Source organism: Mesocricetus auratus, unplaced genomic scaffold (genome assembly GCF_017639785.1).
Source record: "Mesocricetus auratus isolate SY011 unplaced genomic scaffold, BCM_Maur_2.0 Super-Scaffold_100024, whole genome shotgun sequence".
NCBI classification, from domain to species: domain Eukaryota; kingdom Metazoa; phylum Chordata; class Mammalia; order Rodentia; family Cricetidae; genus Mesocricetus; species Mesocricetus auratus.
This window is the reverse complement of record NW_024429205.1, coordinates 30503377-30519285: the sequence shown is the minus strand read 5'-3', so window position 1 is coordinate 30519285 and position 15909 is coordinate 30503377. Positions and strand designations below refer to the sequence as shown.

Below are 15909 nucleotides of genomic sequence, written 5' to 3'. Positions count from 1 at the left end.
AGATAGGCAGGTGTTCTTCAGACAGAGTTTCTCAGTGAAACAGCCCTGACTGTTCTGGAACTTGCTCTGTAGACCAGGCTGGCCTCAAACTCACAGAGATCTGCCTGCCTCTGCCTCCCCAGTTCTGGAATTAAAGGTGTGCACCACCACTACCTAGTAATTTAAGATGTTTTAATAACATAAGGCTTTCATGTCATGAGGCAACTTCAATTTACTTCAAAAAAGGATAGTGGGCATTGAAGAACCTCCATATAGAGTCTGCTCTCTTTATGGCAAAAGATAGCCAGTTCAGCAAGAAACTGCCCTTGCCTCAACTGCTTGACAGTATACTGTCCAAACTGGACCAACAGGACACAAAGAAAAGGGACTGTCAAACTTTGCCAAGACAGGGTAGGACAGTCCTTCACAAAATGTCTGTCAGATATCTTAGGCCTATATGCTGAAGATGGATGCCAACATTGCAGAGGAACCTTGGGTGACTGCCCAGGCAGACAGCTGTTTTTATCATTTCTTTTAGTTTTGGAATTTGCTTGCTCTGCACTTTCTGTTTACTCAGGTAATATTATATCCTTCTGGGGTGGTTGATGGGGTTGAAGACTAGATAGTATCATTTTCATTAGATATGATAGACGGTAAATTAGGTACAGGGATTTAGACTCATTAATAAATAGAATAAATAATGGAGTATTTTCTCCAAATATGCCAAATACAAAAGAACTGGACATTGTAAATGTAATTCTTACCTGATAATTGTTCTTATTGTGTATAGTTTTATTATATTAGAGTTAAAACCTTTACTTTTTACTTAAACAAAAGTGGGAATGTTGTGAAATGTTTTGTACACTGCTGATTTGTTACTTGGATTGGTTTAGTAAAAAGCTGAACAGCCAATGGCTGGGCAGGATTTACAGGGCAGAGAGAATGCTGGGAAGAAGAAGGGCAGAGTCATGGAGAGTTGTCAGTCATACAGAGAGGAAACAGGATGGGAGTACAGAATAAAGGTAACCAAGTCACTTACAAGAACATAGATTAAAAGAAATGGATTAATTTAAGTTATAATAACTAATTAGGAAGAAGCCTAAGCTATGGGCTGAGCTTTCATAATTAATAAGAAGTATGCATGTGGTTATTTAGGAGCTGGTTGGTGGGACAGAAAAAGTCCAACTACACTTCCTCCCTTAGGTTGCTTTTTCCTAAGTTATTTTTATTAGAGCACCAGGAAAGTAACAAAGAAAGTAAGACTGAATCTAAAAATCTAACAGGAGTGGCAATTTAAGCTAAAAAGCCAGGTCACTAAACACATGTTTCTCTGTGTCTTTGTTTCCTTGTTGTGAGAGAGGTATAAATAAGAATGTCTTACTTCACAAAGTTGCTATGAACACTGACAGAGCTAATTCTCACAGCATGCAAATCAGTGTGGGGATAGGTGGCTTGTGGATGGTAATTATTATTTATATTACTAACAGCCTAGTCATCCCTTATGCCAGTGTTCCCACCTGGCATCACCCTTGGTTGATGCTCTTTTCACTATTATGAATTTAGTATTATTCTCTAAGCTGACTCACTTCCTATTTACTTAAAATTTATTTTTAAAGAAATTGTACCTCATATAGGGGGAAGTAGAATTGTGTCATAATTGAGAGGCAAATGTAAAAATAAAACACAGTGAAAACAAGTGACACCTGTTGTTGGCCAAAGGTGTCAATCACCAGCCTCCTGTGTTATGCATGTAGGGAGATGGGAGGACATACAGCTGGGCCATCCTCCAGAGACTAGACGGGCATGTCTACACAGGTCACATGTGTTCCTCACTAGTTATGATTATGGCCCAACATCTTATAGATGACAATGTCATATTGCAGTGTTGATAGTTAGGCACCCTGCACTGGAAGCAGTAGAAGCACTATGGGAAGTGCCCTTCCCAAAGCTCTGCCGTTTGAACTCCAGTTACTGTCTTCTATACTTGTAGCAACAAGAGACCCTGCTGTCCCCCTCCCCGGGAGGCATGGTCCCATAGAAGCCTCCGTTTCTGATAGAGACATTAATTATCCTTGCCATGCAACTCCATGGCCACCACAAGCACAGCTAGTAAACACCTAAAACATGACTAGTGTGACCAAGGAACAGGTGTCCAACTTATTTGGTTTTAAGTAATTTCAATCTAAACAACCATGTGTGGTAGCTGAGTGTGGTGAGAGATAGCACAGTTATACTGAGGAAGCTGCACAGGGCTGGCTCTCCACAGGCATGGGGTCATTTGTGGTTGTGCCCTCAGCCACCTGAAAAGGAGATCCTTCGAAAGTAGACAGTAAGTTGCCACAGGATATAGTGGACGATCATCTGTCTCAGCCTAATTCACTCTGAAGCCCCCATGTGGAGGTTTCATTTTAGCTCTCTGTGAGGAATTAACAGCTTTTCTTGTTGTTAGCAATGAAATTACTCAAAATAACCAACTGAATTTCCGTTTCACAATGGCTGCCAGGAAGCCCTTAGGAAACTGAAATCACTGAGAAGGACTATGTAGGACCTCAGAATAAATAAGTCTCTGCTTTTTCATTTAAACCCTTTGAGCTTACTACATTGTACTTGACTCTGATATATTTTTCTCTTCTCTTTTATCAGTCTTTTCTATATGCTTCTCTAAAAGTTACCTCAAGTCTAAACAACATGCATTTTATAAAAATGTAAATGTAAATAATGCCCAGTGGTACCATTATTTAAATAAGTGGCTTCTATCCATTATCAGTGACATGAAAAACACAAAGCTTCCTGAAGTGTTTCCAAATACCAACCATAAGCACTGTCAGACTAATGTATATGCTATACATGGAACTAAAAGCATAAACATCTAAAACCCCACAAATCTGGTTGCAAAACCATCTACAGAGCACTGCAAAGCTGAACCCTGAAGTACTCATGCAAACAGTGCTTGAACACTTCTGAGGCACTGAGTGGAGACATTTGGAGTCTTTACTTGTCTGCAGAAAAAGGGTCCTGTCTTTTGCAATGTGTAACCTGACTGGGAATGGTGGTACATACTGTAATCCACATGCTTGCAAGTTCAAGGTAAGCCCAGGGTATATACCAAAATCCCATCTCAAAACAACAACAAAAGCACAGTTTGGTTTTTATTAGGGTCATCTTCCCACTCTCAGACATGTGGTTGAGTGAAATCACTGCCAACCCTGCTACCAGCAATGGTTACAGGAGCCAAATAGAGCCAGCCATGAAAGTCAAAATCCTTCCCCTAACCCCAAGATTCAGCCAAAAAACGGACTATGAGACATGGCCCAAGTCTTGGCTGAAGCCAGGCAGGCAGACTGGGTGTGTGGTACTGCTGGGAAACAGCCATTAAACCACAGCCAGCCGGCAAAGTCACAGAGCAACAACAGGAAACTCCATGCACATCCTCCCACCTGACCAAAGACCACACACCACCTCATCAAGGCAGATCCTACAGATAGACAAATGGTGTCAACATGCAGAGCACCATGGTGCAAATATGATGTCGACATGAAACCCAGGCACTTACCTGATACACGTGGAATGCGTTGGCTGCTTTACCTCGGAGAAACACAGACGGGATCCAGACATTAATCAGGGCCCGATTTGATCTGACCAAAATAAAGAGATGAGAGTAGTCATTTTTACTTATAAAAAAAAGAGAAAAGAAACCAAAAGCAGGTCAAGAGACTATCTTCTCCTCCAAAAGCATTTCAAAGAAGTCACTTATACAAGAGACATCATCATACTTAACAGTGAGATGAGGTCATATTTAGTACTTAACACTAGACCTCAGAAGGCTATCTCGAAGGACCTTTGTTTAAAGGATGGATATATATCCATACATATATACATATATGTCCTTTAAATTATATACATATCCTTTAAATATATGTATATATATCCTTTAAATATATGTATATATACATATATATATCAATTTACATATGCAGTGTATACTCTGGAATGAGAAAGAGCTTGGTCAGCGATGTTGGCCTAGGATACACCTGAAGTTCAGTCACCACATCTGATAGAGTAACAGTAACAGGGAGCCATGAGAGGTAGCATACACAGTAGCATCCCAAGGAACCACCTGCCTATCCTCTTCCCTCGTTTCTGACCCTGATCTCCATTTCACACAAGAGCTCAGGAAAGCAATTACCTATGGTTTTGGGAGTGCCAGCTGCTTGGACTTGGGGGAGAAAAGGACAATGGGAAATAACAAATTAGAAAACCTCAGGTGTCGGGTACAAACATCTCATGATTCCTCTAAAACACTGTGTACAGTGCAATCAGACTTGACTTCAGCTGTCAGCTTGACACACCCGACTGGCCTGTGAGCATGACTATGGGGCAAGCTCTTAATTGCTAACTGAAGAGAGAGCCCAGTCTGCCTCAGCAGCGCATCCCTGGGCAGACAGGAAGGTAGTAACTGAGGGAGGGACTGGAAGCAAGCTGGTAAGGAGCGCTCCTCTGTGGTTCCTGCTGCAAGCTACTGCCTTGAGTTCCCTGGATGACAGGCAGTAACACATAAGTCAAAGAAGCCCTTTCCTCCCCATGCTGCTTTTTGGTCATAGTGTTTATCAGAGCAACAGAAAAGCTAATGAGGACAAACAGTCTAAGACAAGTAAAACTTAAGCTAAACTGCACAGAGCACAGGTCAATGGTGGAGCCCTTGCCCAGCACAAGCTGGTGTCTGGGTTCCATTTGCAGCACCTAGAGAAGGAAACCAAGTACAAAACCATTCCCAGAGGACATCAACTACACAGCCCCAAGTTTTTCTTCACATTGACTCATCAATCCCCTGAGAACTATTTAAGAGATATTTGAGGGTATTATGGTTATATGACAGTTCTGCCTTATGGGGTGACTTGAGACACACAACACACACCCCACCACAGCTCTACTGACCTGAAAAGGGGACTATGGCTGACATCTTCGGCAGCATCCTAACAGCTGTCTAGTATGGTGCCCTTTCTGGAAGACCCTGTCTTGCCTCTACTCAGATCTAACCAGGGAGAGGGGCTTATTCTGAGCATTCCTGATCAGAATTCATCAGCTTCTTGGGCTTGTAGCATAATCCAAATTACCAGGGGTTTGTTTAAGCCTCCATGGCCTTCATGATTTCACAATCTCCAGGGTGAAAAGCATCTATCCTAACAAAGAAAATAACACACATGCAAGCAGCCCTGTGACCCTAGCACTTCTAAGCTCTGGGCCAAAGTGGTGACCTCCTTTCAGGGGACAATAAACTGTGAATGATCATGACGTGTTCAGGGTTCAAAGCACAATCAACAATCTTGAGCCACCAAACTGGTCTGTGTAGTCAACAGCATTCCACAGACAAAGGCCCCAAAGCTGTGTCTATGCCTAAAGCACTTCAAACATTTCTGGCACTTAGTCAGGGGTACAGAAAAGCAATGTCCTGGTTCCATTCCTTTTCTCAAGTGCTAACACCAGGTGATCCCACAGGGCCAAAGCAGATGACCCAGACTGGGTTACGTGCTCTTTTCCCAAGCCATTTACTACATTGTGCTAGCAGTGACTGCCTACATGACTCCCACTAGCACATCAGCTCCTCTGGTCCTCTGGCCCTCCTCCATTTATCATTCATCTGTTCATGAAATGAGTATCTAGTTAGAACCTACCATGTGGCAGGCACAACCCTAAGTATAAGAGATGGAGGAACAGAGAAAACAGATGCAACCCCCTACTTCATGGAGTATTTCATTCACCATGAAAGGTGGACAAATTATTCTGCCATGACCAAAGAAAATAGTATGATCTGAGTTTTAATGTTTGATTGAGTCATGGTCTAATCTAGAGAGTATCTTATGTATAGTTTGGAAGAAACATGTTCTAGCTTGGACCTGTAAGATCCACACAGCCCATGTGTTAAATGTTTGATCCCTGTCTGTGATTTAAGAGGAGGTGTAGTAGAAGGGAATTATGTGGCCACAGTCTTTCCCTAATACTTTGTTTCTCAGCACCATGAGGCAGTCATGACATGCTGCCTCAACACAGGCCCAAGAACCATAAGCCGGTCTTAGCATTGATTGAAACCTACAAAACAAAACAACCCTTTTAATTCTGTAAGCTGATTAACTTAGTTACTCTCTTAGAGTAATAAAAAGCTGACTAATACAAGTGTGTATTCTATTTGTATCTGTATCTTTATCTATGTTATGCTTAATTGCTTTATAATGTTGTTCAAGTACAATTACTTACTGATCTTTATTCTGGTGGTTCTATTACTGTGTGCAGTCTCCAACTGTTATCCTAGAACTGGTTTTGTTTTAGTCTGTTTTTATATCATGTGTTTTAAGGCCTCATGGTTGGATATATACATTGGCATATCAAGGTCATCTAGATATTTTTCTCCCTGTCCTGGCTTTCTTATCTACCACATCCACCTCATGGCAACCCCAAAAACAGATGCGGCTTCCAATGTCTTATGCTGTCCATAGTCATACTTTGGTTGCTAACATGCTCTGCAAAAAATTGGTTCCAGGACTTTTTCTATGAAAACAGAACACTAAGGTTCAGTGAGGTGATGTGTAGCTTATCTGAGGTCACAATGTTGTAATTCCAGTGCCTAAGATTTCAACACAAGTCTTTCCAATGTCCTGTCTCCTCCATGCTCTAAAAGTAGCCTTTCTGAATGGCCTTTCTCATAGGAGGCAAGACCTTTGTTGGTGGTGAGACAAAGGCTCACCATGTGTCTGGCTGGTCTTGAATTCCTGGGTTTATTGCTAGAGAGGCTGGACCTTCATCAACTGACCACAACCATGTGAGAAGGAGGAGAGTCTGTGTGGCCCTGAGACCCCATGTTCCTTGGGAGTCTGAGGAAACTATGGATCCCCAAAACAGAAAGAGTCTGAAAAACAACTGTGCCCTCGGGGGTTAATAGCAGACCTCAGACAGAATCTGAGCCAGTCAAAAGCAGAACAAGGTGAGTATTACGGGTGAACCAAACAGTAGCATGGAACATGGGGCAGCAATAAGGTGAAGAGTAGGGTGTGGGCCCTGTGCAAAAGGACCGTTAGCTCTTGCTTAGCCTTGCAGGAGTGACAAGTTAGGACTCTATATGATACCTTCCCAATTTTAAATGTAAAATCCAGGGGACTAAAGCACATTAGACGGTCTGGACCTCAGCAAATGTCCCCAGCTCTACAACCAAACAGGTTCTGTGTAGACCTCATGAGCCTTTTCTGCCATCCCCTGTGGACTTGAGGACACAGGCTAGCAACAGGGTTCAGTCTTTTTTAAGGGCCCCTCAGGAATACATGCATGAACTTACATTTCAAAATCTGACAAACTCTGGTCTTCAGATGTTTGGCTCAAATCTCCAGGTACCTGCAATTGGGAAAAGGAAGGGGGGGGTTGCAAAGGTTACCACAGTCTGTACATTCACCAAAAACATGTCTCTCCTGTCCCCAAACACTTCCTCTCAGAAGGAGGGGAAAGCAGCTACTGGAAAACAATAAGATTTCATGGCAAGTTGGCTGGGGATGGTACTGCAGTCATAAAAACATGCTGCCATGCACAATCTCAATTATCTTTACAGGAAAAGCACTGTTAATCCTATTGAGATAATCACAGGCATATAAAAGCTTGTAATTTTGGAGCCATAAAGGACTAATTAGGGTCAGAAAACCAAGATATCATCTGTGCAATGAAAAAAATATATCTATTGTCACTGCGAAGGTATCACAAATGTCACACCCAGTACATGAGCACAAAAAGCCACTAATCCCTAAAAATGGCTGTCCTTTTGTCCCATAAGGAATGTGCAACTACAGGCAAAAAGAACATGGAGGCTCCTGGCTGGCCATGTAGTGTCATGATGACCCCTACTAATGCTGTTTATGGTCCTAAACACATGCCACAAAACCAAGTAAAATGACCAGAAGGCATCATCGGCATGTGACCTCCAATGACCCCTTATTCCAACCCTGGCCTGCGATAGGGATGAGTCTCCAGGGCTGGCACAAGGGCTTACAGTAGCTTTGCTGTGACTATGTGATCCCCTTGCCAGCAGATACTAAACAGATGATGGTGTTCACCCACCACTCAGGGGAGGGACTTCCTCTTCCCAATTGATTGAAGTTGACAGAATTTTAAGAAAGTGGACAAAAAAAGGGAAAATAGCTGGAACGAGAAGAGTGTGGGGAAGCAAGGGGAAACTGGACAACACCCATCAATTTCCATGACAACTGAGGGGCAGGTTCTGTTTTCCTCTTCTAACAAGTGAAATAAAGACTTGGAGTTTCCATCTAGGAAATAGGTACAAGCCAGATCTGTCCAGTTCACTCTTCTGTGATGAAAATGAAGAAGAAACCAGCTAAAAGACAAAAGTCTTGAGGCTGTCATATAAAGAGGGCTGAAAGAGACCAGAAGGCTGAAGAAAGCAGCTCAGCTGTAGAGGCAAAAGCTTAAGTAGGTGGGGCCTAGGGCCTGACCTAAGTGGCTTAGTACCAACTTAGTGCAGTCCTTCTTCCTGGCTCCACCGCCATGAACAAATCAGTTCTTTGAGATACTGTGATGGGAGATTCAAAATCATCTGGAAGACTGGTAAGGCACACCAGTGTGTTTGTGAGGACTTTTCTGGAGGCAATTAACCAAGAGAGTTCCATGTTCAGAAGACACAGGAAGCGGGCCAGGCGTTGGTGGCGCACGCCTTTTATCCCAGCACTCGGGAGGCAGAAGCAGGCGGATCTCTGTGAGTTCGAGACCAGCCTGGACTACCAAGCGAGTTCCAGGACAGCCTCCAAAGCCACAAAGAAACCCTGTCTCGAAAAAAAAAAAAAAAAAAAGAAAAAGAAGACACAGGAAGCAGACACGAAATGAATGGCACCAGATCTTCAGACCACGCCTCAAAGTTATGTAAGCGCGTAGACCCTCTAAGCAGCTGAGCTGCTAAGGAGCTCTGAGAGAGCTCCAGGGATGTGACTCCTGTGGGCCATCACCCATGCCAGAGTGGACTTCTTGGTCATCTGCCTTTGCTTCACACATGTAAGTAACCCCAAGAAATTCACTACACCACCAAGATAGGTAGGATCATTTCTTGTTCATGTTTCCCCAGGTATAGTCACACAACAAAGAGAAAGACCCAAATTCTACAAGAACGGCACCATCCCTGCACCACCCCCAGCAGAACAGGCGGAAGGAGAAGGCCAGCCAATGCCAACATTCCTTCTTATTGCTTCTCATCTAAGTTACTCTGCCATTTCTCCCCACCATGATGGACTGAACTGCAACCATGTGCCAAGATAAAACAACCTCTCTTTAGGTGGTTTACATCAGGTTAACAGTGACAATATTGACACTCTCAGGGTTATTCTGTGGATAAAAGGTGCCCCTGTCTACAGAAGACATAGAATAGGAAAACCGCAGTCACTGGCTACATACACAGATGACAACATGGCAACCAGTAAGAAATAGGAGCTGTGCATTGTCATCCTCAGTGATGCATGGAAAATCTGCCTATTCAAACTGAGGGTACGTCTCAACCTATGCAATACCAGTCTAGAGGGAGAGCTGACCCGGGCTCAACCTTTGTGGTGGCTGCAGCTACAGAATTAAACTGGGCCCTGGCCACACACCTTCTCTACCACACACCTTCTCTACCAAAGTACTGCTGAGAGATCTTGCAAACCCAACAAGGAAGTGACTGCCCCCACTCTCACATGACCATATGCATCATCGGGCTTTGGTATCACAGTGATGCTTTTATGACTATCAATTTCTTGTGGGTGGCTGTAGAGAGTTGAAGGCAGGAGGCTGCAGGGACCAAGATGCCTAAAAGATCTCATTCTTTCAGAGGGAAACTTTAAAATAAAAATGTCTGTGAGTGCCCATCCTACAATGTGGGATGCTGTCTCAGCCTGGACTCTTGAGGGAGGGCCTAGACCCTACACTTAGTGAAATGACAGACCCTGGAGATCCATGGAGGGCCTCACCCTCCCTGAGGAATGGAGTGGAGACTGGGGGGTCTGGTGGGGGAGGGCAGGGAGGAGAGAAAGGGAACTGGAATTGACATGTAAAACAAGCTTGTTTCTAACTTAAATTTAAAAAAAGGGGGGGAGGAAAAAAGAAAAAAGTTCAGCTATAAAATTAAGATGTCATTGATCACAAGATGTGGAGAAATTAAGTCAATATTGACCATGACGCTTCCTCGCTGCTGACTAGCTTTCATAGTACTGGAAGGTGCTGTGCAAGTTGCTAGGTAGAGAAAGTCATCACCAGTCTTACTCATCTGTAAATGCTGTCAACGTCTATAATTTGATAAGATACACCCATGAATATAAGAGTGGTACAAACGTCACGGAGGTAACCAACTTATTTCTGATTGGATTTAAGGTTTGCTCAACAGGAGGAAACATAGCCTGACCTTGTCAGTCTAGCCATGAATCCCAACTGGGATCTCATAGCTCTCAGGAGTGAGCTTACTACTACTACTACTACTACTACTACTACTACTACTACTACTACTAATGTGGTGATATTTTGTTTGGGCTTAACAAATAAAACTTGCTTGAAGAGCAAAAATAAATAAATAAAAATGTCTGCAAGAAATCACACCTCCAACAGCAGATATGGCGCAGTAGTGGAATATTTGCCAACATGGACAAGGCTCTGGATCCCATCCCCGGCATAAACCAAAACCAAATCTCAGGTTTTCTTGATTATAGAACTTAAAATGTGTGCAAACTACTCAATTATTTTAACAACGTTACAGAAGAATGGAGATATCAGATTAGAGCATAGCCTGTTAAAACAAGTTTTAAAGAGAAAAGGAGGAGAGCTATCCTGGATACTACACAACAAGCAGTTTACAGAGACTACCACTAACTGCAGATGGGGAGTAAGACTTAGGGGGAGCCTCTATTTCCATTACCCATCTTTCTGCAGGATGATAGGAGCTATATTCTGAGGTTCTTTGAAAAGGTAGATGCTTCTGAAGACTGAGCTGACTTTCTCTCCATTATGCAAAGACCTACAATACAGAGGAAATGAGGAACCCTGGTGCAGAGGTGAGACCTACGAATTATCTGTGCCTGCCTTTGCATCAGAAACCTGCTAGTGTAAAACTCAAGGCACTGGTGGCAGAAATGCCCTGTGGGTGCTACAGTGGGACTTGGACCACTGGGTGTTCATCATCATACCCATTTTTTTTTCTTTTTTGGGACAGGTTCTCACATAGGTCAGGCTGACCTTGAGCTCTGTATACAGCTGAGGGTGCCTCTGTCTTCCCAGTGCTGGGAATGGCCTTTGTACATGTTCAGCAAGCACTCTGCCAGTTGATCTACATCTCCAGCTTACCATGTATGCATTTTGAAAAAAAGTTCTGCCAGTTAAAACCTTAAATAAAAGTGCAGAGGCTATCCTGTCTTGGTTAGGGTTTCTATTGCTGTGAAAAGACACCATGACCATGGCAAACATTGTCTTACAAAGGAAAACATTTAATTAATGTAGTGTCTTTCAGTTTCAGAGGTTTACAACATTATCATCATGGCAGGGAACAGGGTGGCATGCAGGCAGACATAATGCTGGCTACATCTTGATCAGAAGGCAAAAGGAAATGGACTGAGACACTAGGTGGTATCCTGAGCATAGGAAACCTCCAAGTCTGCCCCCACAGTGACATACTTCCTCTAACGAGGCCATACTACTCCAACAAAGCCACGCCTACAAATAGTGCAATCCCTATGAGATTATGGGGGCCAATTACAGTCAAACTACCACATGCCCAAAGTGTGCTTTTGGTAAAAGTTCGACAGCAAACATAAGCAGTGGGGGGAATGCATATGGCCAGTGTGATCCCTAAGTGTAACCCTGCCTGTGTGTCATTCCAGTCAGAACAACAAAATACAACTAGAAGACGAATCTGAATTAACTATTTTGAACTCTTCTGCAGTATTCTATAGTGAAGATATTCTAACTGATACACATTCTAGAGCAATCTGCGTGTCATATTATTAAAGCAGATATTCTTTCTCCATCTTCGGGATCCGTTGCAGTTTAGCAAGCTGCAGAAAGTCAGATGGGAAAGACTTCGCCTTTAGTCACTGGTACAAGTGGAAAGGACAGAGGCAGGGCACTGATGCCATGTATGTGCCTTTCCTTTCTCCTGTGTGGCACCATGTGGAGTTCAGACATGTCCAGGGCTCTGAGAGGAGGGACAGCTCTCAGCCACTGCTCTTCCCTGAATCTCTCCTTGACTCCAGAGGCCAGGGACAGTTCAGGATTAACTAACTGGACAGGCTCAGGTTTTAGGGACAGACAGAAGTTCTTTGTCAGGGCACCAGAGCCACCATCTTAAAGGCAGTGTCCCCAAGGAGTCTACCTCAGAAGAAGCTCTGAATGTGTATGTCACTCAAAGCAGGCAACAAAGGCAAACCAGACAGAAGGAAAGGAAAAAACAGAGGACATGTACCAAGCTGACTTACAGAGCAAAGGGCTTCCTCAAGGAGGAGAAGGAAGGGAAGGAGGGGGAGGAGGGATAAGGGGGAGGCAGAAGGAGGAGAAGAGGAAAGAGGAGGCACCAGGTGCTTTTCTGATAGTTAAGTGTCCCCTCAGGGATGCTGGTTTTCTGGGAACATTCTAGAGAGTGACTACAATTGCTTAGAGGTTGCTGAGTCCTGTGGCTTAGAGGCTTTTCTTCTAATTTTGTGGTATCACCAGACTCAGGAAGCCAGAAGACATTTGCTGTGTCTTCCTGAATGCTGGAGAGGATGCTTGGGGGAAAAAATATGACCTTGGGGGCCTTTAGGGAGCTAGGTTCAGCACCAACTACACCATGATTAAGGTCAATGTACATCTGAAGTTTGCCTGTCCAAAGTGATGCCAGATCTTCTCCGGGGCTCACACCAAAGTCTTCTTTTTTAGTGCTGGATATGCCATCTACCACACCACAATACTCTACCACTAAGTTATACCCCATCCCTTTTTTAGTTTATATTTTGAGATAGGTCTTACTAAGTTACTTGGAGCCAGGCAGGCCTTGAACTTGGAATCTTCTTGCCTTGGCCTCCAAATAGTTTGGGTTATAGCTGTGTGCCACCAGGCCTGGCCAGAATGCTGATTCCATAGCACATTCTGTCAATAAATAAGTGTGGAACGGAGACATTTTATAAGGAAAATCAGCTTTCTTTTGGTACTAAACATAAACATATCTTAGACCTGAAGCCTAAGGAACCCACGAAGACTCGGCTCTGGGTTGTGACTCCTCTTTGTCTTGCCCTCCATGCAGGCATAATGAAGTGGCCAGCACAGTATCTATATCTGCTTCTCAATGACCACAGAAAAGGGCTGTTTGCTCCCCATTGGTCTGTGGTCTAGGCAGTCACGAGGCAGCTGTGGGGTACAAGGATAAGCAAAGCCCATCACTGGAGAAACAGGACAGACAGAGTCTTTCGTCTTTCTAGAGCAAAAGCCCCCAGTGCTGTGCACAGCATGGTACACAGAGAAAGAGGTGGCAGAGCCCACTCCCAGGCAACATCAACAAAGTTCTCACTGCTTTTTCTGGCTCAGGGTTCCCTGGGGGTGGAAGTAGGGACAAGCCAAAGCCAACAGCTCTCACTGGCATCCACTCTACCCTCAATGTCACTCTGACTTGTCAATTCCCCAAACTTAAGAAGATACCAGAGAGCCTGCCCAAAATGGCAGTTCCATGTTCCGTAAATGCTTCTGAAATAGGAAGGGAAGGGGAGGGGAAAGGACGCAAGAGAGAAAGGGGAAGAGGAGGGACCACTACCCAGTTTGTTCAAGCCATAGGGGGAGAGCACAGCATTTCCTATGGGCAGCATCGGGGCATAGGTACAGACAGAAAATGTGGACAGGAAACAGGGTATGATGGTAAGGCTATAAACTCAGCTACAGGGAAGGATTGGACAGAGGAGCATAAGATCAAGGCAATCCCGGGCAACTCAGAGAGATTCTGCCTCAAAATAAAAAAGCAGAGCCTTACCTATAGTCATAAGTGGCAAATAACAAGATACCACCACATGTCCTCTAAGGCTTCCTATACAACAAAGCATTTCCACAAACAGCCCACCCCAGTGCCTCCAGTCAGCAGCCTCCAGTCAGTGCCATCTCTATCCACAGAGAAGACATTGATGTCTATGTGAGCAAACACAAGGAAGAGCCAATGTCAAGAGCCCAATCCAGGCTGCTCAGGAACCTCAGTGACTTTATGCACTCAACTGTGTCCATGTGGGAAGAGAACAACAGCCACTAGTAAAGGGTGGAGTCCACCTCTAGGTGAAGACATGGTCTGGTCTCCACCCTTGCAAGCTAATCCAGTCGAGCAGGCCAAGGACCTGGTTCCCTGACCATCCTCAGGGGAAAGGGTCACTGTGAGAACCTCTGACCTGGTGTAGTCCCTAGAAGCTAGCATGGGTCCCAGAGGGTTAGCCTGCCCTTCAGAGCTCTGACCTGGAAAGGTCTCACTGTTCCTCCTCCTTAGTATTCTGCCCCTGGTACTCTGGGTTTTCTTACTTATTCTCAAAAGCTCCCTGCCATGTGGCTGACTGTTGTCACATGACTGACCTCCATGCTGGCTTTTCCCCCTTCTCTTTTCCATTCTCCTACATGTAAAGGACAAACCTCTATATACTTATAGATAGCAATACAGAAAAGAGGATGTTAAACAGGCAGTCTTTTCTCTTTAACAGAGGGATGTGCAGATCTGGTTTCCATTCAGGAGGCGGGAGTGGTAGGTAATCTTTGCTCTTTTGTAAAGCAAGGCTCCCTTAGACTCCTGAGCCTTGTTTCTTAGTCAACAGAATCCATTCTTGTGGAAGGGGACACAGGTACTTTGCAAAGGGCTTTATTGTGATAACTGTCACAAGGAAACTTTTCTTTTCAAAGTTGTATTGTGTTTAAATAAGAGGGGAAAAAAACCTGCTCAGGGTCAGACTCCACAAGTTTGAACACCTTGACTAACCAAGTTATGTTCAACTGGGTTTCCTTCATACTTCTTGTGTAGATTGTTCCTCTGCTGGCAGTAGAGTTTGCAGGGATCCCCACACTATGGGCTGCTTCAAGATATATACAATTAGCATGCCCTAGGGTTTTTTGTTTCTTAACTCAAATACACTATCCTTGAGTTTCCTTTTCAGTCCACTCTTAATTTCTTTTGGAAGTTAGCTGGCAGGCTCTGGATATGCTTTGCAGGAAAAGTGGTGTAAGAGTGACATATAGAGCATAGCAACCACCCTGGAAGGGCCTAAAGGCTATAACAACTAGTTGACCAATCAACTCAGGACAAGTTGTCCAAGCCCAGAAGTGCACCAATCCTGAGACTGTTGCAGACCCCTAGACACTCCCCTTGCTCTACCCAATAAATTCCCTGCCTCTTGGCCCCTTAAGGTCGTTTGTGCCACACTCACTATGTCAGACAGATGGAGGAAAGGAGTTAATACAGTTAACTCGTTAAATAATAAAAGACTCTTTGCTTTTGCATCAAAATGGATGGTGATTTGGGGGTTCAGAATTTGTGCACAACACCCAAGAGGGGATGCTAACACCAAGAAGGTACCCTAATTTCCCCAATATCATGTGGTAGTTCTACCACAACTCCCCAAGATTTCTTTTGTGTCTTTTTAACATTTGTTGTCATTGTTTTGAGACAGAATTTCTTTGTGTATCCTTGGTTGTTCTGAAACTAGCTCTGTAGACCAGTCTGGTCTCAAACTCACAGAGATTCTCCTGCCTCTGCCTCCAGAGTGTTGCAATTAAAGGCATATGCCCCTACTGCTTGGCATTTTCTTTAATGCTTTAAACAGAGAAAATGAACCTGTTCCTGTACTCCTTGCCAGCATCAACTCATTCTGGCCAAAAATTCCACCTGACATGACAGAGGATAGCCAGCACCAATGGCCAGAGGAATGAGAATGACAA

General features: G+C 44.0%; 1 protein-coding gene across 1 annotated transcript in view; it reads right to left on the bottom strand.

Moving 5' to 3' along the window:
• Positions 1-15909, bottom strand: part of LOC101824396 (sorting nexin-29) — a 287724-nt gene that overhangs the window by 86958 nt on the left and 184857 nt on the right. The window contains exons 6-7 of the mRNA XM_040730665.1: positions 7304-7359; positions 3533-3614 (exon numbers count right to left, since the gene is read on the bottom strand). Coding sequence (XP_040586599.1) covers positions 3533-3614; positions 7304-7359 — 138 coding nt within the window. The remainder of the gene's footprint in view (positions 1-3532; positions 3615-7303; positions 7360-15909) is intronic.